Here is a 23,598-nt window from a genome sequence, read left to right on the forward strand (position 1 = left end):
CACTAACGGATCACTTCTCGATGGGTCCACTGGCTTCGGTATCTTCAATAACAATTTAACCGTCTCCCATAAGCTCGAACATCCTGCTTCTGTTTACGTCGCAGAACTAGCTGCTATTCAGTATACCCTAGGGATTATCGAAAAAATGTCCACGGACCATTATTTCATCTTTACGGACAGTCTCAGTTCCATTGAGGCTCTCCGATCGATGAAAGATGTTAAGCACTCTCCGTATTTCCTGGGGAAAATACGGGAACATCTGAGTGCTTTATCCGAAAAATCTACTCAGATTACCTTTTGCTCAGATTACCATTGCTCGATACCGGGCAATGAGAAAGCGGACTCTTTGGCTAAGGTGGGCGCAACAAACGGTGATATTTATGAAAGACCAATTGCTTTCAATGAATTTTTCGCATTTGTACGTCAGAACACGATCATCAGTTGGCGAAATTCTTGGACCAAGGGGAACTGGGAAGGTGGTTACATTTCATTATACCCAAGGTATCGACGAATCCGTGGTTCAAGGGGTTGGATGTAGGTCGAGATTTCATTTGCTTGATGTCTCCGCTTATGTCCAATCACTATAGATTTGATGCGCACCTCCGTCGTATTGGGCTCGGAGAAAGTGGTATCTGTGCCTGTGGTGAAGGTTATCACGACATAGAGCACGTTGTTTGGTCATGCCCTGTACACCGTGACGCCAGGTCTAAATTAATAGCTTCCCTCCGGGCCGAGGGTAGAGAACCAGCTGTCCCTGTTCGTGATGTCTTGGCGAGTCGCGACCTACCCTACATGTCCCTTATATACATTTTCCTGAAATCCATCCATGCCCAAGTCTAGTCCCATTCCTTTCCACCCACATTCATCAAAACGGCAAGATCACGTCGTAGACCTCGATTTTGGAACCAGCAAATTGAACCCCACACGAACTCGCCAGGAAAACCCGAGGCCTTTCTTGATATCTTGGCTCAGCGGCACACACCATATGGCCACTTGAACACCAGCGAACAACAACAACGAACCTAAACCAGCAACTAGACCCCGCATAATACCCTCAGAACCCGAAGATTACAAGCCCCTGTCCCAGCTCATGACATCGTGGCTTAGCAGAACAAATCCATACATGCTGCATATTCATTCGATGATCATCAGACTATAAAACACTGATTGAATAATACATGCTAGTTTTAAGATAGACTGAATTTCAGCTCGTAGTCGGCAGCGAGGATAAAAAATTTGCTTATAGATTTTAAGTCATCCGATATAATTGGCGCCGTTAAACATTGAATTGTATTTGTGCCGTGTCAAATAAATGATTTGAGAAGAAAAAAAAAAACCTAAATCGAAGCAATCCCTATATAAAAACACTTGCTTGCTCAGGTCTTTTATTTTTCGTAGCAGCAGCGATGTTGACACTAGCGTTGTGAGCAATAAAACATTGAATAGGATGTTTAAAAAGCGAGAGAAAAGGTTTTGTTCAAGTCACCTTCTACCTACGCAATTATATGGGCCCGGTCGGAAAGGGGTATATGATGTGCGAGCACGTTGTATTCACGGCATTTCGAGAAAAAGGAAGTACCGCGAACATTTGGTCCATAGAATTTGGAAGAGTACATTACAGTAGCACACGGTACCCGTCATCCACTGCTCCAGTACTACCTTCACCTCCCAAATCTTGGCAATAACGCAGTGTATCGCCTCAGCCAGTAATTTGCCGCCGGGGAGCTGGTCAGCTCTAGCTGCTTTATTGTTATTTAGCCGGTCGATTTTCTCTTCAATCTCCTGGAAGTTAGGAGCTGAAATTCTTTTGTCATTCGCGCATACACAAATTTCGACTGTCACTTCATCGTCTTCCTCTGTTGAAAAAAATCGCCGTTAAGGTACTACTTACTTACTTTCCTGGGGTAACATCCCTTAGGATCTTACCTGTGTCACAATGTTACACCAACGCAAACGGTCCATGGCAGCTTGACTCCAGTTTTTTGAGCTTCCTACGTTTCCGAGATCTTACTCCACTAGGACCAACCACCTAGTTCGTTACGCGCCTCTACGCCTGGTACCGGCCGGATTCGAGGCAAACACCGTTTTGCGGGATTGTTGTCCAGCATTCTTACAACATGCTCACAACATGTAACCTTCCAGCTTTAGTGACTTTCTAAATACTGGGCTCGCCGTAGAGTTGCGCCAATTCGAGCTTCATTCTCGCCTCCGTCATTCGAAAAGCATTGTCCATGTGTCGTGCCCGTAGAGGACAACCGGTCTTATGAGCTTCTTGTATATGGTGCACTTGATACGGAGGCGAAGTTTGCCTTAACTAATTGTGGAATCTGCAGTAGGCACAACTTCCAGCTACGATACTTCTGCGGATTTCTCAGTTGCAGTTGTTGTTCAACGTCACTAATGATCTGAGGTACACAAATTCGTCAACCACCTCAACCTCATCCCCGTCGATCATTACGCTGCTGCCTGTTCGTGTCCTATCATACTCGGTTCCCCTGCTAGCAGATACTTGGTCTTGGACGTATCCACCTTCAATCCAACCTTTTCTGCTTCACGTTTCAGCTTGCTGTGCTGTTCAGCAACCGCTTTGAACGTCCATTCGACAAGGTCCATGCGTCAGCGAAGCAGATGAATTGGCTGGATTTATTAAAGAGCACGTTTCATAACACCTGCAAGCGGAATGCTGAACAGGTGGCAAAGACCGTCGACGCCTTGTCCAAGTCTCTTGCGTGTTTCAAACGGGCTTGATACTGTACCCGAAATTGTCACAAAACGCTGTATGCCATCCATCGTGTCCTTAGTTTCGCAGGGAAACCATTTTCGTCGTTACTGCAGAGCATACTCAGAAAATTGATGATTGGGTCGATGAGCTGAATTTGATCTGATCGAGCAGAGCATGCACATCCACAACGCAGTCGGAGTGGGTTGTTCGATGCTGAGTGTCTAGATGTGACGGAAGAACACATCTGGGCCTTCGCCAACACTAGGAGCAAGTAGTGTGACACGTCAGATGCGTGAGAAATACCGGGAAGCGAGAGCTGCCGAAAAGAGACTTTATCGCCGTAAGAAACGTGAACACTATCACGGACCGTGCCAGTTCATTTTATGTGTAATGACAGAGAGGGGAGCCTGGATACCGATAAATCGGGAGTGGTCAGGCGTTAGGAACAACACGAAGTTGTGTTGAACGGCGAACAAGGCAGGAGAGCCGTTGAGGGAAACAGGAGAAAAATTAGGGGGGAAGAATCACAAAGCCACTGGAAAGGACGGCTTACCGGCTGAATTTTCTGAAGCAAGGAACGAGTGGTTGTATAGTGCAATTCATCCGTTTATCCTGAGAGTATAGTCGGAGGGAAAACTACTCACGGACAGGTTATAACAACGATTTTCAACCGGGGGAATTAGGCCGTTCGAGAGGGGGAACTATGAGTGGGAAAATTTCACATGTATTTAGCTTTTGCGTTGTTCGTGGTTGAAAAAAAGGTTTCGGTATGCTACCTTACCAGGGTCGCGATACCTACATCCTGCTGATGGGGCTGCCATCTTAGGTGTAGCTGACGGGATACAGCATTCCATAATTCAGCCGCCCGCTTCGGGTCGGACGCTGTTGTACGCCGCCCCTAATACACAGCCGCGTACGAACCCTTCCCAGTCAGCAGACAACAATAGTTTCCACCGGGGGTTGGTTACCCGATCTCCGCTACACGCTCGGCCATTTTTACTCTAAATCGAGTAAAATATGACTCAGTTTCGTTAAAAGTGGATCTACCCTAAATAGAGTAATCATGTTGTTACTCACTTTTGAGTAGCCCTAGTATATGTCAAACAGAGTACTACTTACTCATTTCAAACACAGCAAGAATTAGGCAAACTGAGTAACTGTTACTCAGTTTCGTAAAATTGACGTTCCTACGCAAGGGAAAATGACTGGAATTTCGGAAATTCAAATTTGAAAACAACATAAGAAGCATCGCATAAATGTTATAGATTTATTTGGTTAATAAAGTTTACATTTCATATCATTTCCACATCTTCCGCATTGATTGCCTCGCGGAAAGAAGCGGCTATTTTGTTTACGGTTATGCGGCAGCTGTGATCTAAAGTTTTATACAGAACGCATCTTAAAAAATCCATAATCATGCTTAAGCTAGTTGGAATTTTTATTCCAAACACACTGTAGGCTTTGTAGAAGGTGTCTATGGCATGTAATGATGCCCCGGAACCAGAATCCCGCATGAAGGAAGATGACAACGAAATCCTTCAATAATGATTATTATTTATTTTAAAAAAAAATTATTCAAATAGCTTACCTTTCAATTTATAACACGTCTCGGCGTCTACTTTAGCTGCAATTTTATCCATTTCGGTTCTTTTAGCAAATTTTACTCCTTTATTTCACTTCACAAATTAGGTTCTGCACATCCAATCACGAAATTGGCGTTTGAATCGCGGAAAATAAAATGAGCAGTTACTCAAAAATGAGGAAAATAGAAGAATACGTAAACTGAGTTTAAGTTACTCAGTTTCGTTAATTAAAGTTACTCATTTTTTGACATTTTTAATTAAAATACGAAAGTGAGTACCTTTTACTCAATTTAGAGTAAAATTGAACGAGCGTGTAAGGTTACTCATATCCCGGTCCTCGTGAAGGTTGGGATAGGAGTTGCTGGACAGAGGTGAATCACCACCATTTGCCGTAACGTTGGATGGGCTGAAGCAGGGGGATGCGCTCTCTAACTTACCATTCAACATCGCCCTTGAAGGTGCAGTACGTAGAAACTCTGCCAAAACGAAGTACTTGCGAACGTGGGAGCCCTCGTGTTGTTGGTGCTGAGATGGAGATAGATGGGGAACGATTTGAAGTGGTAGACGAATTCGTTTATCTTGGTACGCTTGTGAAATGTGACGACGATATGAGCCGTGAAGTAAAACGACGAGTTGCAGCTGCGATCAGGGCCTTCTACGGACTATGCAACCAGCTATTGTCCCGTAGTTTGCGAACTCGCACATAACTAGTGCTGTATAGGACGCTGATACTCCCGGTGGCCCTTAAAGGACATGAAGCATGGACGCTGAAGGAAGCTGATCAACAAGTGCTCGGAGGTTCTGAGCGTAAAGTTCTGCGATCGATACTTGGCGGTAAACTGGAAGATGGACCGGTGCAGGAAGTCTTTGTTGGTGAACAGCAGGGCGATTTTCGAGTGGGACAATCTACAATGTCCCAGAACATGCAGACACACTGTCGGTTTCTAGACTTCAAGGCGGCGTATGATTCAGCAAAACGCAACGAGTTGTGGCAGATAATACTTGAACTTGCTGTTCAACATAGCCGCAAAATACAAAGGGCAAGTGTGCAGGAGAGCAGCACCATCATGACGAAATCTAACGTGCTTCTTGGCTTCACCGACGACATCGCAATTGTTGGTGTTAATCGTAGAGCTGTGGAGTTAGCCTTAACGGCTCTCAGAAGGAAAGCTGCGAAAATTGTACTCACAATCAACACTGCCGAAACGAAATACATGGTGGCTGGAAGAGGCCGTGGATGTCCTACGGGCGTTGGTGCTACGGTGGTGATGGATAGAGATACTTTCGAAGTGGTTGCTGAATTTGTTTATCTTGATACACTCGTGAAGTGTGATAACGAAGTGAGCCTCTAGGTGAGAAGATGGATTGCGGTAGTGAACAGGGCCTGTTACGGATTGCGTAATCAGCTTAGGTCCCGCAGCCTAGAGATCAGCATGAAATTTGCGCTCTTGTGTAACTGACTTTTTACTCTACAGTCTGTACCGAGAAAGCTCAGTAGCAAGAGACCCTGTGACGATGGTCCCAGGATCGGCTTACTACTGGGTAATCAGCGGGGCTTCGCGATCAACGGTGCGGACTACTTTCACCTTGTTATCCGGGCTTTTGTGGTATTGAATTTGTATTTAAAAGCAACTCATTGTGTGAAAAACTATTTTATTAAAAGTAACTATTTTTAGCGGGGAAATTGAGTATTTTATTTATCTTTTCTATTGTAAGTCTGTATGTGTGTGGGTGTGGGCTGATGACCGGTACGTACCGCTGCTTGAGTTGACGCTGCTGCTGCTCGGTGTGGGCGACGCTGCTGTGGCGTGATGCTTCGCTTCGTTGCTGCAGTGGTTAACGACAGAGGGGTGGGTTGAGGAACAAACGCTGGCTATGCTTTCTCTTCTGGTCTTCCCTCTTTGACGGAGACCGACAGGTCCAGGACGATACCGGAGTGACCGTGCCAAGAGGGGTAAGTCCTCCTTTACGGTGATGGCGCTAAGCCAGAGGACGATCGCTGGTCCTTTACGGGTTAGACGTAGCGTGCATCCAGGGCTCGCTAGGCCGGTCGTGCGCTGGTTTGGCCGTATACCACGGTCTAAAACACGTCCACTTGGTCGATTAACGGTCCGCAACAACTCCTGTTGCCACTGACAACTCGTACAAGAACTCTTCTAATTTTCTAGATTTCAACGTTAAGCACACGACTACCAGATACTATCTGATGATGGCTGGCAATTTGGGCTAGCAAGAAGGCTCTTCGCGCTCTTTTTTTCCGCCAATCTTTCTCGATGGATGCGTGATATTTCGCGCCTCAATTAATTTGACACCCATCTGTATAACAGCTTTCCTCCCCTCAACAAATCTGTCATACTAGATGGGTGCTGCCCATTTTACCACCCGCTTATACCCACTGTGTGATGTTTATATTGTTCAGTGTGCTTACAATTTTTGGTATTTTTACTTATTTTTATTTTGATTTACCCTACTAACCTTTTTTTTTACAAACAACATTAACATACCAATACATTTTACTAACCCTACTTATGATAACCCTTAAATATTACGTGAAAGTATGACTAAACATTTGAGCACAAATAAAAATCATACTGGATTCTCTAACCGATGGTTACACTTGTGTACGGGTGAGGGTTGTGAAGTTAAAATATAAAAAATAAAACTATCAGGAAAATGAGAAAAGTCACACCCACTTTCTAGAATTATTGAGGGGCAAAAGAGCAAAAAGTGCTTTGGACGCAGAACTGCAAGAATCCGTTGGAAACTGACTGAGTTTCAAGCATTTTAATTCGGACAAATCTTCATGACGCTTTCGGTATTTTAATTTAGACCCCCATTCCTCGAAAAGTTTTCACCGCCATTCTTCAAAAGTTTTCATGGTGATCGAATTGAAAGATCTCAAACCATAAATATTTCACTTTTTTTTTTTTTATTCTAATTATTATTAATAAAATAAAGGCCCAATCGCAGAGAGCATAACGGGGCCGGAATTTCTGTTGGAGTAGGGAAAAGCCTGCTTGAGTAGAATCAATAAATATTTCTGCTCAAACAGGCATAAAAACCCCTTTCATCTTTTCATATATAACAATACAATTACAAATAAATAACAAATCACAGCACTTAAAACTAGAAAATCTTCAAAAATATGATTCTTGCAGCTTTAATAGTCCAAAATAATGAATTCAGGAGCATTCACATTGAGCCCGTTGAGCACATAAAATCTGAAAAGAAAACAAAAATGTACAAAATAGGAACATCAATGAATTTAAGAAAGGAATATAGAAGACGCATATAAGGGAAATCTAAATTTGCTAAGACATCACGAACAGGGACATTTGGTTGTTTATTCCGAGCTTTAAGAGAATTTTTTAAATTCGATTTAGCTTCACGATATAACGGACATGACCAAACAACATGTTCAATATCGTGGTAACCCTCGTCACAGGTGCAAAGGTGATCCTCTGTGAGTCCTATACGACGAAGGTGAGCATTGAACCAGTAATTTGGACATAAGCTGAGACATCACACAAATGAAAACGACCTACGTCCAATTTCTGGAACCAAGGTCTTAAAGAAACTTTAGGAATAATGGAATGACACCATCTTCCTAGTTCCCCATTGTCCCAAGAATTTTGCCAGTTCATGAGCGACCCTCGACGTATAGAACCAAAAAATTCATTAAATTGAATAGGTCTTTCATATATATCACCATGTACCGCGCCGAACTTAGCTAATGAATCTGCCATCTACCTGGCATCATCTAAAATAAGTTAGAATCAAACGTATCTAATGAGTAAATATTATTTGAAGAATGTGATGCAGGGTTAAAATTTTGAGACTTGTAATTGAAATATACAGTCACGAAACGAGTTTGAGATTGAAGTTCCACAAGTCTTTCAAAGTTATTTATTATCATTGGGTTTAAAATTTCACTTTTCACAAGAATGCGAGAAGCGATAATTAAGAAACGTTCTTTTAAGGGGAGAACGCCCGCTAATACTTCTAAACTCATTGTATGAGTTGAGTGCATACAACCTAAAGCAATGCGCAAACAGCGATACTGTATTCGTTCCAGTTTTATTATATGAGTTTTTGCGGCAGAACAAAAACAAAAACATCCGTATTCCAGTACTGATAGAATTGTAGTTTGATAAAGTTTAATAAGGTCCCATGGGTGCGCTCACCACCATAAACCAGTTATTGTGCGCAAAAAGTTAACTCTTTGTTGACATTTTTGAATTAAATATCGAATATGACTTTTCCAAGTGCATTTTGAGTCAAACCAAACACCAAGATATTTGTGAACTAAAACTTGAGCTATGGGTTCTCCCACTAACATAAGTTGGAGCTGAGCTGGTTCATGTTTTCTAGAAAAAACCACGAATTCAGTTTTTTCAACTGAAAATTCTATACCTAATTGTATCGCCCAATTGGTTAAGTTGTTCAAGGTATCTTGTAAAGGTCTTTGTAAATCGGATGCCCTGGGACCTGTGGCAGAAATCACACTATCATCAGCAAATTGTCTAATAGTACATGAATTTGCCAAACAGGCATCAATATCATTAACATAAAAATTGTAAAGTAGTGGACTTAAACATGAACCCTGTGGAAGACCCATGTAACTTAATCTAAACGCTGACAAACTACCATGAGAAAAGTGCATATGTTTTTCTGATAATAGATTGTATAAAAAATTATTGAATTTGGGAGGAAGTCCTTTTTGATGAAGTTTATCAGAAAGGACATTTATAGAAACAGAATCAAAGGCTCCTTTAATGTCTAGGAATACAGAAGCCATTTGTTCTTTTTGAGCAAATGCAAGCTGGATTTCTGTTGAAAGTAATGCAAGACAGTCATTTGTTCCTTTAGTTCTACGAAAGCCAGACTGGGTATGTGATAATAAATTATTACTTTCGACCCAATGGTGTAAACGATATAAAATCATTTTTTCGAATAATTTACGAATACAGGAAAGCATCGCAATCGGACGATATGAATCATGATTAGAATCAGGTTTCCCAGGTTTTTGGATAGCAATTACCTTTACTTGTTCCCAGTCATGTGGAATGATGTTTAATTCAAAAAAATTGTTGTATAAATCTAACAACAGTTTTTAGCATTGTCAGGTAAATTTTTCAGTAAATGAAATTTAATTTTATCTAGACCAGGGGCATTATTATTGCAAGTAAGAAGGGCAGTAGATAGTTCGGTAATTGAAAATGGTAGTTCCATTACTGATTGTTCAGAAAAAACATCACGAGTAATTTTTTGAGCAGAAACAGTGTCTGGACAAACTTTTATTGCGAAATTTAATATCCATTGATTTGAATATGCTTCATTTTCATTAGCCACAACTCGACTTCTCATTCTCCTAGCAGTGTTCCAAAGAGTACTCATGGATGTTTCTCTAGAAAGCTCATTAACAAAACGTCGCCAATAACTACGTTTTTTGGCTTTGATCAAGTTTTTGAACATGGATTCTAGCTTTGTATATCGTACAAAGTCTTCGATTTTTTTCTTTTTTCCGAAAAACCTTTTTTTTTTTTTCTTCACATAACATTTATTTGACACGGCACAAATACAATTTAATGTTTAACGGCGCCAATTATATCTGATGACTTAAAAACTAAAGCAAATTTTTTATCCTCGCTGCCGACTACGAGCTGAAATTAAGTCTAACTTAAAACTAGCATGGGATTTCCAATCAGTGTTTTGTTGTTCAATGGTCGTCTGATAATCGTCGAATGGCATGTATGGATTCGTTCTGCTGAGCCACGATGTCGTGAGTTGGGACAGAGGCTCGTAGTCCTTGGGTCCTGGTTCTATTGTGCGGGGTCTGGTTGCTGGTTTTGTGCTTAAGGTTCAAACGTGTTCTTGTCGTTTTGTTGGGTGTAGACGGAGGGGAACGGGACTAGACTGGGGCGTGGATGGATTTCAGGAAAACGTATATAAGGGACATGTAGGATAGGTCACGGCTCGCCAAGACATCACGAACAGGAACAGCCGGCTGTCTACCCTCGGCCTGCAGGGAAGCTATTAATTTAGACCTGGCGTCACGGTGTACAGGGCATGACCAAACCACATGCTCTATGTCGTGATAACCTTCACCACAGGCACAGATACCACTTTCCCCGAGCCCAACACGACGGAGATGCGCGTCAAATCTATAGTGATTGGACATAAGCCGGGACATCACGCAAATGAAATCCCGACCTACATCCAACCCCTTGAACCACGGGTTCGTCGATACTTTGGGGATTATGGAATGTAACCACCTTCCCAATTCCCCTCTGGTCCAAGCATTTTGCCAACTGATGATCGTATTCTGACGTACAAGTGCGAAAAATTCATTAAAGGCAATTGGTCTTTCATAAATATCACCGTTTGTTGCGCCCACCTTAGCCAAAGAGTCCGCTTTCTCATTACCCGGTATCGAGCAGTGAGAAGGGACCCACGCTAAGGTAATCTGAGTAGATTTTTCGGATAAAGCACTCAGATGTTCCCGTATTTTCCCCAGGAAATACGGAGAGTGCTTAACATCTTTCATCGATCGGAGAGCCTCAATGGAACTGAGACTGTCCGTAAAGATGAAATAATGGTCCGTGGGCATTTTTTCGATAATCCCTAGGGTGTACTGAATTGCAGCTAATTCTGCGACGTAAACAGAAGCAGGATTATCGAGCTTATGGGAGACGGTTAAATTGTTATTGAAGATACCGAAGCCAGTGGACCCATCAAGAAGTGATCCGTCAGTGTAGTACATATTGTCGCAGTTGATGTTTCGATATTTATTGGAAAAAATTTTAGGGATCTGCTGCACGCGTAAATGATCCGGGATTCCACGAGTTTCTTCTATCATGGATGTATCGAAAAACACAGTAGAATCAGAAGTATTTGATAAGTCGACACGATTTGGAATATTCGAAGAAGGGTTAATATTTTGGGACATGTGATTGAAATACAATGTCATAAAACGGGTTTGAGAATGAAGTTCGATTAACCTTTCAAAATTTTCAATCACGGGACGGTTCAAGACCTCACATTTGATTAGAATACGAGAAGACAGGCTCCAGAAGCGGTTTTTCAATGGTAGTACTCCAGCTAAAACCTCCAAACTCATCGTATGGGTCGACTGCATGCAACCTAAGGCGATACGCAAACAACGATATTGTATTCGCTCCAGTTTGATCAAATGTGTGTTTGCTGCGGAGCGGAAGCAGAAACACCCGTATTCAATAACAGACAATATCGTTGTTTGGTAAAGCCTTATAAGGTTTCCTGGATGGGCTCCCCACCATTGTCCGGTTATTGTACGAAGAAAATTCACTCTTTGTTGACATTTTTTCATCAGATACCTCACGTGACAACCCCAGGTGCCTTTAGAGTCGAACCAGACACCAAGATATTTGTGTACCAAAACCTGAGAAATCGTTTTACCCATTAATTGTGTTTGAAGCTGAGCAGGTTCATGCTTCCTAGAAAAAACTACTATCTCAGTCTTCTCCGGAGAGAATTCGATACCTAGCTGTAAAGCCCAAGCAGACAAATTGTCCAAGGTATCTTGCAATGGTTCTTGCAAATCGGCAGCTTTGGCTCCTGTAACAGAGATTACACTGTCGTCTGCAAGTTGTCTTATCGTGCATGAATTTGCCAGACATTCGTCGATGTCATTTACATAAAAGTTGTAAAGAAGGGGGCTTAAACATGAGCCCTGGGGAAGACCCATGTAGCTAATGCGAAAAGTTGCCAAATCGCCATGCGTAAAATGCATGTGCTTTTCGGACAACAAATTGTGCAAAAAATTGTTCAAAATTGGAGAAAATCCTTGTCGGTGAAGTTTACCCGAAAGAATGTCAATAGGAATCAAAAGCCCCCTTAATGTCCAAGAACGCAGACGCCATTTGTTCTTTACGAGCATACGCCAGCTGAATATCTGTTGAAAGCAACGCAAGACAATCATTCGTCCCTTTGGCACGGCGGAAGCCAAATTGAGTTTCTGATAGTAGACCATTTGATTCGACCCAGTGGTCTAAACGACGGAGTATCATTTTTTCCATCAATTTCCGGATACAGGATAGCATTGCAATCGGCCTATAAGAGTTGTGATTAGAAGCTGGTTTCCCTGGTTTTTGGATGGCGATCACCTTCACTTGCCTCCAATCCTGCGGTACAATGTTTTGCTCCAGGAACTTATTGAACAAGTTCAACAAGCGCCTCTTCGCATTGCCGGGTAGATTCTTCAACAAGTTGAATTTGATTCTATCTAACCCAAGCGCGTTATTGTTACAGGACAGGAGGGCAACTGAAAATTCTGCCATCGTAAAAGGTGATTCTATCGCGTCGTGGCCCGGAGACGCATCACGAACAATATTTTGCTCAGGAACAGAGTCCGGACATACTTTCCTGGCAAAATCAAATATCCACCTACTTGAAGACTCCTCGCTTTCGTTGACCGTTACGCGATTCCGCATTCTTCGGGCTGTGTTCCAAAGAGTGCTCATCGATGTCTCCCTCGACGTCTCGTTCACGAACCGACGCCAATATCCACGTTTCTTTGCTTTAGCCAAGCTTTTAAGCTTGGTATCAAGCTCCGAATACCGTAAATAGTCGCCAGGTATACCTCCCGTCTGGTAGGCCTTAAACGCGTCGGATCTTTGCGTGTAGACATCGGAGCACTCTTGGTCCCACCACGGAGTGGGAGGCCGTTCTTTGATCGTTACGCCGGGATATTTCTTCGTTTGGGCTTGCAACGCGGCGTCGAGAATCAAGCCCGCGAGGAGGTTGTATTCTTCAAGTGGTGAATGATGTTGAATCGACTCGACCGCTTTTGAAATCATTTCCTCGTATAACTTCCAATCGACATTTCGTGTGAGGTCATACGGAATGTCAATTGGTCGCATGCGAGTTGAACCGTTATTAATTGAAATAAGAATAGGCAGATGGTCGCTACCGTGAGGATCGAGGATTACCTTCCATGTGCAATCCAACCGTAGCGACGTCGAACATAAGGATAGATCCAAAGCGCTTGGGCGCGCTGGAGGTTTCGGGATACGTGTCATTTCACCGTTGTTTAAAATAGTCATGTCGAAGTCATCGCAAAGGTTATAGATTAAAGAGGAGCGGTTATCATTGTATGGGGAACCCCAAGCCACGCCATGAGAGTTGAAGTCTCCCAAAATCAAACGTGGCGAGGGAAGAAGTTCTATTAAATCAAAGAGCAGCCGTTGCCCAACCTGTGCTCTGGGGGGAATATATATTGAGGCAATACAAAGCTCTTTACCTTGTATTGTCATTTGACATGCGACAACTTCGATGCCTGGAATCGAGGGGAGGTTAATACGATAGAAAGAATAGCACTTTTTAATCCCTAAAAGTACTCCTCCATATGGGGTGTCTCGATCAAGGCGAATAATATTAAAATCATGGAAGTTGAGATCAATATTTGAAGTGAGCCAAGTTTCACAAAGGGAAAATGCATCGCATTTGTTTTTATTTATCAAAACTTTAAACGAATCAATTTTTGGTAAAATACTTCTACAATTCCACTGTAAGACAGAGATAGAATCCTTCAGATTGGGAGATGAATTAGGCATCGAAGGATACAATCGCTGCAAGGAGAGGCCATTGGGCAGTCAACTGCTTCAAAAATGATCTAACTGTTGGGAGGAATGCTGTAAGAAAAATTTTAATTGGATCGGGTACATTGAAAGTTTCAAAAATCCAGTCCACAATGTCAGAAAATTTCACTAATCCAGAGTTTGTTTCATCAACTGGGAGTGTAAAAGGAGCAACTGGGGTTTTAGATGTTCCTGGCAGTGCTGGGAGCTCCTTCTGGGACTTTAAATTTGCCAGCCCAGGAGGAGTTTGCTTCGGTTTTTCCGCAGCACTGTTTGGTTTGTTTGTAACTTTCATTTCACTTTGAGAAATCTTAGGACCTTTTCTGGGAAGTTTAGGAGAGGAAATTTTTTTCCTCTTTCTAGACTCCCCAGGATTGGCGTAAGATGCTCCCGCTGGTGAATCGTCAGAATCGGTTTCATCAGAGGACAACAGATCGAAGGGGTTCGAAGTAACGGGAGAAGTGGTAACGGTCTTCTTCAGCATGTCAGCGTAGGAACGCTTTGAACGCTCTTTGAGAGACCGTTTTATTTTATCCCTGCGCTGCATGTACACCGCACATGTCGAGAGCTCATGCAGATTTTCTCCGCAGTGAATACACTTTTCAGCGTTAACACTGCAAGAATCTTCCGCATGAGACTCCCCACACTTGCCACAACGTGCCTTATTGCAGCAGTAGGCGGCTGTATGGCCTAACTGCTTGCAATTCAGGCAGTTCATGGCGCGGGGCACGTAGGGCCTCACAGGGAGACGAACCCGGTGGATCGAGACGTGGCTTGGTAGTGCAGACCCGGCGAACGTAACTTGAAACGAGTCTGACGGAGTGTATACTGTTTTGCCACCGATGATCGATGCTGACCGCAATTGCTTGCAGTCGAGCACCTTTACTTCGGGACACGTTTTGTTCTTAAAGCACCCTTTGGCACTTTGCAGTATACACTCGACGGACAGACTCGAATCGGTTATGACACCGTCGATCTCCACGTCTCGTGCGGGTATGTAAACGCGATACTCGCGTGTGAAGAGCTCAGAGCAAGCTATATCGTTGGCCTCCTTCAGGTTACCGACCACGACACGGAGCTTGTTAGGCCGGACCTTGGAAATTTCGGTCACGCCCTTGTACTCCTTCGTCAGGTCTTTAGAAATCTGCAAGAGGTTCAACTTTTTCGATTTCGGTCCTGCCTTTGGCCGAAAATAAACAGTATAGCTGCCCTGGGCTCCGTCTGGGTAAAGCCTGGGGCGAGGGGGGACTGAAGAATGAACAGGGGAGGGGGTAACAGAAGGGTCAGGGTCAGAGGGGTTCGGGGATGGTGGTGCGGGAGGCGAGGGATCTACATCCATCGCGCTGAGTCTAGCGCACTAGCGCTGACAAGAACACGTACCTTTTTATTTCTCCCTTCCAGTAAGGTTGGTTGTCCGATCGTTCGAAGTAGCAGCCGTTACAGCCAGCAGCACCAATACAGCAGCACCAAACAGCCACCAGCAGCGAGCCAGGTGTGAGATCACTCCACACAGCGATACAACTCGCTGACACTGATGGCTTCTTCTTTTTCCTCGTTTGTGTCTCGTCCACTGCTGTAGCACAATCCAGCCAGCAGCCAAATCGGCTTACGCACCAGCTGGCAGTCACGATGCGAAACAGTTGCACAAAGGCACGACCTTGAACCCGGATTTATTTCACTTGACCAGGCAAACAATGCCAACACTTGTTCACACGTCTTTTGTTTTATACTCTATCGGACCGATCACCAAACACGTCCAGTACTGATGCGTGTTCGGCACAGAATGACCGAAAAACCTTATACACCCTAGATTTTTTAATGTAAATTTTTGAGCACTCTTTGTCCCACCAAGGAGTAGGAGTTCGTCTTTTAGTTGAAACGCCAAGATATTGTTTCTTTTGGGCTAGTATTGCGGAATTCAAAATTAAACCCGCAAATAAATCATATTTTTGAAGTAGCGGAAGGTGTTGTACTGCCTCTAGAGCTTCTGTAATTTTTGTTTTATAAATTTTCCAATTAATATTTAATGTAAGGTCATACGGAATGTCAACTGATGGAGTAATTTTTGGCCCTTTGTTAATTGAAAATAAAATTGGTAAATGATCACTACCATGAGGATCGCAAACAACCTTCCAGGTGCAATCTAATCGCAATGACGTTGAACATAATGATAAATCTAATGCGCTTGGACGAGTCGGTGGTTTCGTAACACGTGTCATGTCTCCATTGTTTAAAACAGTCATATTGAAATTGTCACAAAGATTATATATCAAGGTGGAGCGATTATCGTTGTAAGATGAACCCCAAGCTACACCATGTGAGTTAAAATCTCGCAATATTAAACGCGGTGAGGGTAGAAGTTCAAAAATGTCAGAGAGCATTCGTTGTCCGATTAGTGCTTTAGGAGGGATATATACAGAAGCAATGCAGAGATCTTTGTCATGTATTTTAATTTGACAAGCTACAGACTCGATGCCTTGAATCGAAGGTAAGTTAATTTTATAAAAAGAATAACATTTTTTTATCCCTGAAAGTACACCTCCATAAGGAGCATCTCGGTCTAATCGTATGATATTGTGATTATAGAAATTGAGATTGATATCTGAAGTGAGCCATGTTTCACAAATAGAAAACACATCACATTTCAAATTATTAATCATAGCTTTAAACGAATCTAGTTTTGGTATGATACTCCTGCAATTCCATTGTAAAACATGTATAAAATCATTAGTTTCGGACGATAAGTTAGTCATCGAAGGATATTAATGTTGAAATGAGGGGCCATTGAAAGGTAAGCTGCTTTAAAAATGTTTTGAAAACAGGGAGTAGTGAAAGAATAATTTTTTTAAGAGGGTTCGGTATGTTTAATGATTCAAGGATCCAATTTATTACAGTAGAAAATTTCAGAATTCCTGATTTTGTTTGATTAACTGAAGGTGTGAATGAGTTATTACAGTTTTTGGGTGATAGTGGTGGGAATTCTTGTGTTGAATTTAGGTTTAAAATTTTAGGAGGAGTTTGATTCAAATTTTCAACATCATGATTGAATTTGGGAATATTAACTTTTTTATTAAGTGTTATTTAAGGACCTTTGTTGGGAAGTTTCGAAGGAAAAAGATTTTTTCTTTTTCTAGACCCACCAGGATTAGAAAAAGAAGGACCAGCAAGAGGAATGTCACAGTCTGTCTCATTAGAGGACAATAAATCATAAATATTTGAAGAAATGAGAGTACTTGCTTCGGATTTTTTGAGGAGATAAGAATAATTACGTTTAGAGTGGTCTTTAAGAGACCGTTTCATTTTATTTTTATGATGAATGTATAATGAACATTTAGTTAGTTCATGTTGATTTTCACCACAATAAAAACAATTATTATTCTCTTGATTGCAAGATTCATCAAGATGATTCCCCCCACATTTGCCGCGTCGGCTTTTATTGCAACAGTAGGCAGAAGTATGGCCTAGCTGTTTGCAATTGATGCAGTTCATGACTCGTGGAATATATAGGCGAATAGGAACGAGGACATTGTGAATGGAGATGTGAGATGGTAAAGCAGATCCGGCAAAAGTGACACGGAATGAATCTGAAGGGGAATATATTTTCTTTCCTTCTACAAAGGATACGGATCTCAATTGTTGACAATCGAGAATTTTAACCGATGGAATTGAAGAGTTTTTGAAATACCCAAGTCCGTCTTTTAAAAGACATTCACTCGATAAGCTGGAATCGGTTACAACACCGTCAATTTCTACATCTCGTGCGGGAACATGAACATGATATTCCCTGGTAAAAAATTCTGATGTAGCAATTTTGATAGCTTGAATAAGGTCCGTAGCCACAACTCTCAACTTGTTGGGCCTGACCTTAGAAATTTCAGTGATGGACCTGAAATGAGACTCTAAGTCCTTGGATATCTGACAAATGTTTAAGGGCTTTGATTTAGGCCCTATTTTAGGTCGGAAATAAATAATGAATGAACCAGTCGATCCGTCTGGATAAAGTTTAACGCGCGGGGGAATTGAGGCAACAGAGAATAGAGGGTCAGGAGGTTTTGGAGTGGCGGGAACAGGATCGTTCAAATTTTTCTCATCCACTTCCATTGTGTGTAATGCACACTATGGCAGGGCAACAAAATAGGGAAATAGATTATAAATAAATGAATTAAGTCTAATACTTAGCTGTTATAAAGTTACAAAATTCATGATTTCTATATAGCTTGTTTAACTTGAGTTGTTCCTAATCTCTTGTAATCATCAAACCCCTGGAGAACTTTGAACAGGGTATTCTGAAGAGCTGTGAAACTTGAATTGTTCAGGATTACTTGAAATATTCAAACTCCTCAAAAACTCTGGTCACGGTATCCTGCAGAACTGCAAATCCTGTTATTTCCAATATTGAATAATACTTTAGATCTGAAATTATAAGAAAATTTAATGACGGTAGCAGCTGTAAATAAATGCGACACTTCCCAAGCGAAGGTTGCTGAGCTTATGAATATTTCACTTTTTTATCGATAAAAAAAACCACCCCTATATTAAAGGTGATACACTTTTGACTTTGACAGACAGCCAAGGGGATGTTGAATGAATGAAGAGTCTTCCCGACAAAAGTGATAAGTATATGGAACTTTTGCTGGGCGTCTGCATCGGGGCTTTATTTTTAAATAGAGCCCCGATATGTGTAGAGTTTAGATAGGGCTTCCATCCCCTTGTTAGACGCCCTTACATACCACTGCTGCCAACTTAAAAAAAGGGTCGTAAAAAAGCACCCTTTGCAAATTTTCATAATGAACTAATATTCAACAGTAAAAAATAGAAGAGGTAAATATACCTTCAGACTTCAAGATTTTATTCCGATCAGACATCGAACAGGATTTTGCGACTATTATTTTTTATAACTGTATGGTGGAGTTTTTAATAATTGAAATAACGTTATCAACAAAAGAAAAAAATGCACTTGGATGAGAAAATCAAATATGAACCCAACTTGCATATTATTTGTACATGAAACCGAGAAAGAGCTTAATTTACCTTCAAAATTACATGTCTAATCTATTAGCAGCTAATTATTTAGCTAAAATTTACTATTTACACGAGAATTTGTAAGTCCTAATCAAAAGATTTTGTTTTTCTAATAAACAACCACATCGGGCAGTTCCGGTTCAGTATAAGCAAACTTCTAAGTAATTAATAAAAGCGAACTTTATTGTGACTGTAGCTGCACCATTCTGCGACTTCCTTTGTTTGCCAAACGCAATGCCAACGCTGCAGAAAAACGACCTTTTCACCTGCCTAATGCAACATTTGTTACTGGCATTTCGTTTAAATTAAAGCTTTGATCCCTTACAAACTACTCTGCATAAGACTAACGAATCCTTTGTGAGAGTCGCTTGCAGTTGTCGTGCTAGCTTACTAAAATTACCCAGCTTTCACAAACAACCAATTTGAAGAAGATGATGCTTACGTTGAATGCAGCTTGCATTTGCCTCCCCAGCTCTACCCCCGCAGAAATGAGCTTTTAATTTGCAATATATTATTCTACTGGAATTTTTAGTTCTGATGATGCCCCAACAATATTGTTTATCACATTCGTAGCGCCAAAAATCCCGCTCTAGTATAGAAAAGCCAGCACAGCCTGGCCTCGGTGGACGACTTTTTAATTCCTACGAAAGCACTGAATGTATGTGCCAAAGGCGAAGGGCACAGAAAGCACCGATAAAGTAATTATACTCTCGTTAAGCCCTAAAAAAGCACGTTCTTGTGCTCTACTATTCTATGCCAAAGCACTAGAAAAAATGAACCTTCACTTCGTTTACTTCCGACGTTCGTTGCCCCGTTTTAGTGGATACTGGTATTTTTTTGTTTTTGATCGTCAGAATACTCGAGTACATTGTATCAGTGCCTGCATGTTCCCCCTGACTTTCTAGCCAGCATGTGCAACAGTTTCCTAGATTTAATGAAATGTGGAACCGACCACAGTTGAGGGGAACAAATATAAAGCAGAAAGAATCACAGCCGAGTTAAGTAAAACAAGTTGTGCACCACAAGAGTAGAAGCACACAAAAAAAAATCACTGGATGGTACATTTTCGTTATCGTCATCTGTTTCCACTCAACTGTACTAACGAACGAAGCTCGATCCATTTCCTTATCCTCCTGTAAGCTTATGAAATAAAGATAGATTCACTTGTTCAACCCAGCCATCTATAGCAACGTGAAATTTGCTAGCTTTCGGGTGAAAAGTTATTTATTCTTCTCTCTCTTTCTACAAGCATTGTTCAGTTTTCATTGACAGTCTCCTTTTCTTTCGAATCTTTGAACTACTTCGATGAGATGTGCTTAGCTTGAAGTTGTTTTACTTGCTTTTATTGTCGGTTGCATTTTGTCTAAATTTCGTTTCGTTTTTCCTTTTTTCATTTAGAATCTGTCGAGAGTCAATAGTAGGGTTACCATTTCGTCGGAGTTAAAAATCAGGAAACTTTTTTCCAGCAAAAGTTTGATCTAAGCTATTTTTATTTTTGAAGTATCAATAAATAAAACTCGTAATTTGAGATTTGCACTTCAAAATACGCCAAAAGACTCACATTTAACGTATTTCTCGAACGATTCAATTTTGCAACTTTGATTTTTTAGGCGTTAGTAGATACCTTTAAAAATAAAACACTAGTAAACTGTTTGAAATAAACATAACAATTGTCAAAAAACGTTTAACGGTTTCAACGAGTAGACAAATTCTCTCGTCAATATTTAACCAGAGGAAAATTCAAGATTTAACCAGAGAAAAATTCGCAATAAGTTCATTTCTTCCCGGAGTCAAGATGACAGTACTGAACAGTTCCCTTACTAACACGCAGGGAATCCTGAGTAAGAATCCCTAGGATACCGATTAACACGGTGACGGAATCGTAAGAGGAATCGCAAACACGATCCGGAGGATTCCCACTCACGATTCTTATTCAAGAATCCTAGAGCCGTATACGGGGCATTCCTGGGGATTCTTTTTTCAGAAATCCTTTTCAAGGACGCTCACGAATCCAATGTGAGGAATACTAGAGAATCTATGCGAATCGTATGTGTTCGTCCGGGTTTGCTTCCTTTTTGAATATCCGGCATCATCCAGGAAAATCAGGACAAATGCTAAAATATGAAGAATAATTCAGGACGCTCCAAATGGATCTCAATATCAGGACATGTCCTGCTAAATCAGGACGGATGGTATCCCCAGTCAATAGTCAATAATAAAAAAAATTAAAAAGAAATATTTTGATTATGTTCACCCCAGCAGCAAGTTTATTAGTTTCTTGTTAATAAAACACACGTTGCCATTTATTGGTTCAATTATCACTTGTTTTTGAAATTATCTTGCTTCTGAAAATATTATAAACGTCAAAAAAGGATAGAGAACAAGCAAAGAATTTTTACTTACCCAAAAATGAATAGTACCATTTTTCTGTGTATACACAGAATATCGAACCGTTTCTGTTATTTTATCAAATGTAAACATTGCATACAGTTTATAACAGTTATATTATTGTTTGGTAACATTCGTGATATAAATTCAGTTATTTGGTTTCATAATGTCCAAAACATACAAATTTCTCATTACGAGTCTAGAATAGTAATGGTTTATGGAAAATAAAAGCATAGTTTTGGAGTAGGCGGTGTGGTCTTCTGACTTTGACTTTGAACAATCTTGGTATCATTAACAAAAAATAAATTTTAATTTTAATTCGATTTACTTTCTATTTCAAAATTATGTTAGATTAAAATGCTCCAGCTCAACTGGATCCGGAAAGCTATTTTACAACATAGTTCTCTTTTGAAAAGTTTCTGAACGTTGATTGTTGTACATTTGAAGAAAAATATCGTAGAGTGTAGTGGAAAACTTTGTCTATATTTGACTTTAACTTATCTATTAACGTCTGAACTCATCCTGAGTCTAAAAACTATTCTAAAGTAAAAACTGTATTTATCGCAAGCTCTTCTCACATACTGTTCTTAATAAGTTTTGAAGAAATGACTTTTCGAAAACTGATAAAAAAAATCCAAAATAATAAAAAACCAGTGTAAAGTTGAACTTTTTTATTTCGTTTTAGATTTCCGAATGATACACTGGATAACTCCCAGCCAGAGTTGCCGTTTTGAAATCTCTGTTTTGACGAAAAAAATCTGTGGAAATCTGTTACCAGCGAAAAAAAATCAGTGATCATATCTGGAGTATGATTAATTGTTTAAAAAAAAGAAACGAGATTGATTGAAATGCTTTATATAAACATTAAATTTTCCTCCACTCGATTGAATTAACTATTTAGCTTTTAAAATTGCATTGGAACAGTCAACTTGTTCCTCAACTAAGTGTTTTTCAGGTTGGTATTGAGACCAGATAAGTTGCGCATCAGAGAAAGTGGTCATGATTTAGTCAGTAGAAAGTCATCCATACGTTGGATACGGTAACCCGATCAGAAAGTCAAAACAAAAGTGTAACAGAAACTGTAAGTTTGTTACGAGTAAAACATCTCAGGTTGTGTTTTAAATTTGATCCCGTGAGGTGTTAAAATAACAGAAATTATAACAATAATGATTCTACTAGTATCAAACCCATATCAAAATTTGTTACCTACGTATCAGCTTTCTAACAAAATATGATAGCATATAGAACACCATAATAACATTTGTTGTTGGAAACAGCAAGTTTTGATAGAAACGAAAAATCCGCTAGACTTGTTTCAGAACACCTTCATTTCAGAATTTGTTGTTATAACTCATTCAGATTCTATTCAGTTATCAAAAGCATACTGGAAAATACAAAATCGTATCAAAATATGTTACTTGTATCTTTTGTTGATAGACTTTTGTAATTTTTCAGCTATGCTCTTCTGTTCGGGAAACGTCAAAATATCGTTAATTAAATCATAATGAGGTGATTCAATCAGTTCACCTCTTTGCACACTTCATTGAGATAACTAAGCAGCATAATAGCGCGAAAAACTAGCATTCCTAGATGGAATCGATAAAAAGGCAAATGTCGGAATTGTAAACGAATTCGAAATTTGCGAAAGGAATGATTCCGGATAGTCGAAGTATTTTCTACGGATGATTTTTCGAGCTTCCGGAAAATCGTACCTTCGAATTAATGAGTTTAACCTGTAGAATGTAGGTAATTTGTTATTTTCAACATTTATGGGAAAAATCTGTGAAAATCTGTGATTTTCCAAAAATATCTGTCATCTGTGATCACAGATTCTGTGATATGAAAAATGGAAAAAATCTGTGATTTTACAGAAAAATCTGTGAAAATGGCAACTCTGCTCCCAGCTGGTCCCGAGGTACGATGCTAGTCTAACAACCCAACAAACATTGTTGTTGGATAACGGCTTGTTAGGCTATAGTTCAGCCGAAATCCACTGAATAATAGCTTACTGAGCTGTAAATCAACAAAATTGTTTGTTAGGAAGCCAGTTGTCGTAGTTTCGAGTCTCGGCTAGGGAGAGACTGTTAGTGTCAGTAGGATCGTGGCGCTAGCCCCGCAATTGTCCTGTACACTAAACAGTTGGCGAAGCCTGTGTAAAAGGTCGAGTTCCGAATCGGAATGAAGCACCAAGGCTTTTTTTTACTTTGCTTTACACAAGAATATCATAATAAGTGAACATCTTTGTTCTAGCCAATGTTGTTTCAAT

General features: G+C 40.6%; 1 protein-coding gene across 1 annotated transcript; it reads right to left on the reverse strand.

Annotated features, from left to right (window-relative positions):
• Nucleotides 1-9,430: 9,430 nt before the first annotated feature.
• LOC129725708 (uncharacterized) lies at nucleotides 9,431-17,241 on the reverse strand. Its single transcript, XM_055681800.1, has 2 exons — nucleotides 15,719-17,241; nucleotides 9,431-9,838 (listed from the first exon to the last, which is right to left on the reverse strand). Exons 1-2 carry the CDS (start codon nucleotides 16,673-16,675, stop codon nucleotides 9,746-9,748), a joined length of 1,050 nt encoding a protein of 349 aa, XP_055537775.1. The 5' UTR covers nucleotides 16,676-17,241; the 3' UTR covers nucleotides 9,431-9,745.
• Between the last annotated feature and the right edge of the window lie 6,357 nt (nucleotides 17,242-23,598).

This window comes from Wyeomyia smithii, chromosome 2 (genome assembly GCF_029784165.1).
Source record: "Wyeomyia smithii strain HCP4-BCI-WySm-NY-G18 chromosome 2, ASM2978416v1, whole genome shotgun sequence".
In the NCBI taxonomy this organism is placed as follows: domain Eukaryota; kingdom Metazoa; phylum Arthropoda; class Insecta; order Diptera; family Culicidae; genus Wyeomyia; species Wyeomyia smithii.

Excerpts from the sequence above, each read along its gene's own strand:
- LOC129725708 (XM_055681800.1), bottom strand. The coding sequence starts at position 16,675 with ATGACTAACTTATCGTCCGAAACTAATGATTTTATACATGTTTTACAA. Across the intron at positions 9,839-15,718 it reads AAAAATCTAGGGTGTATAAG|GTTTTTCGGAAAAAAGAAAA; the intron begins GTTTTTCGGTCA and ends AAAAAAAAAAAG.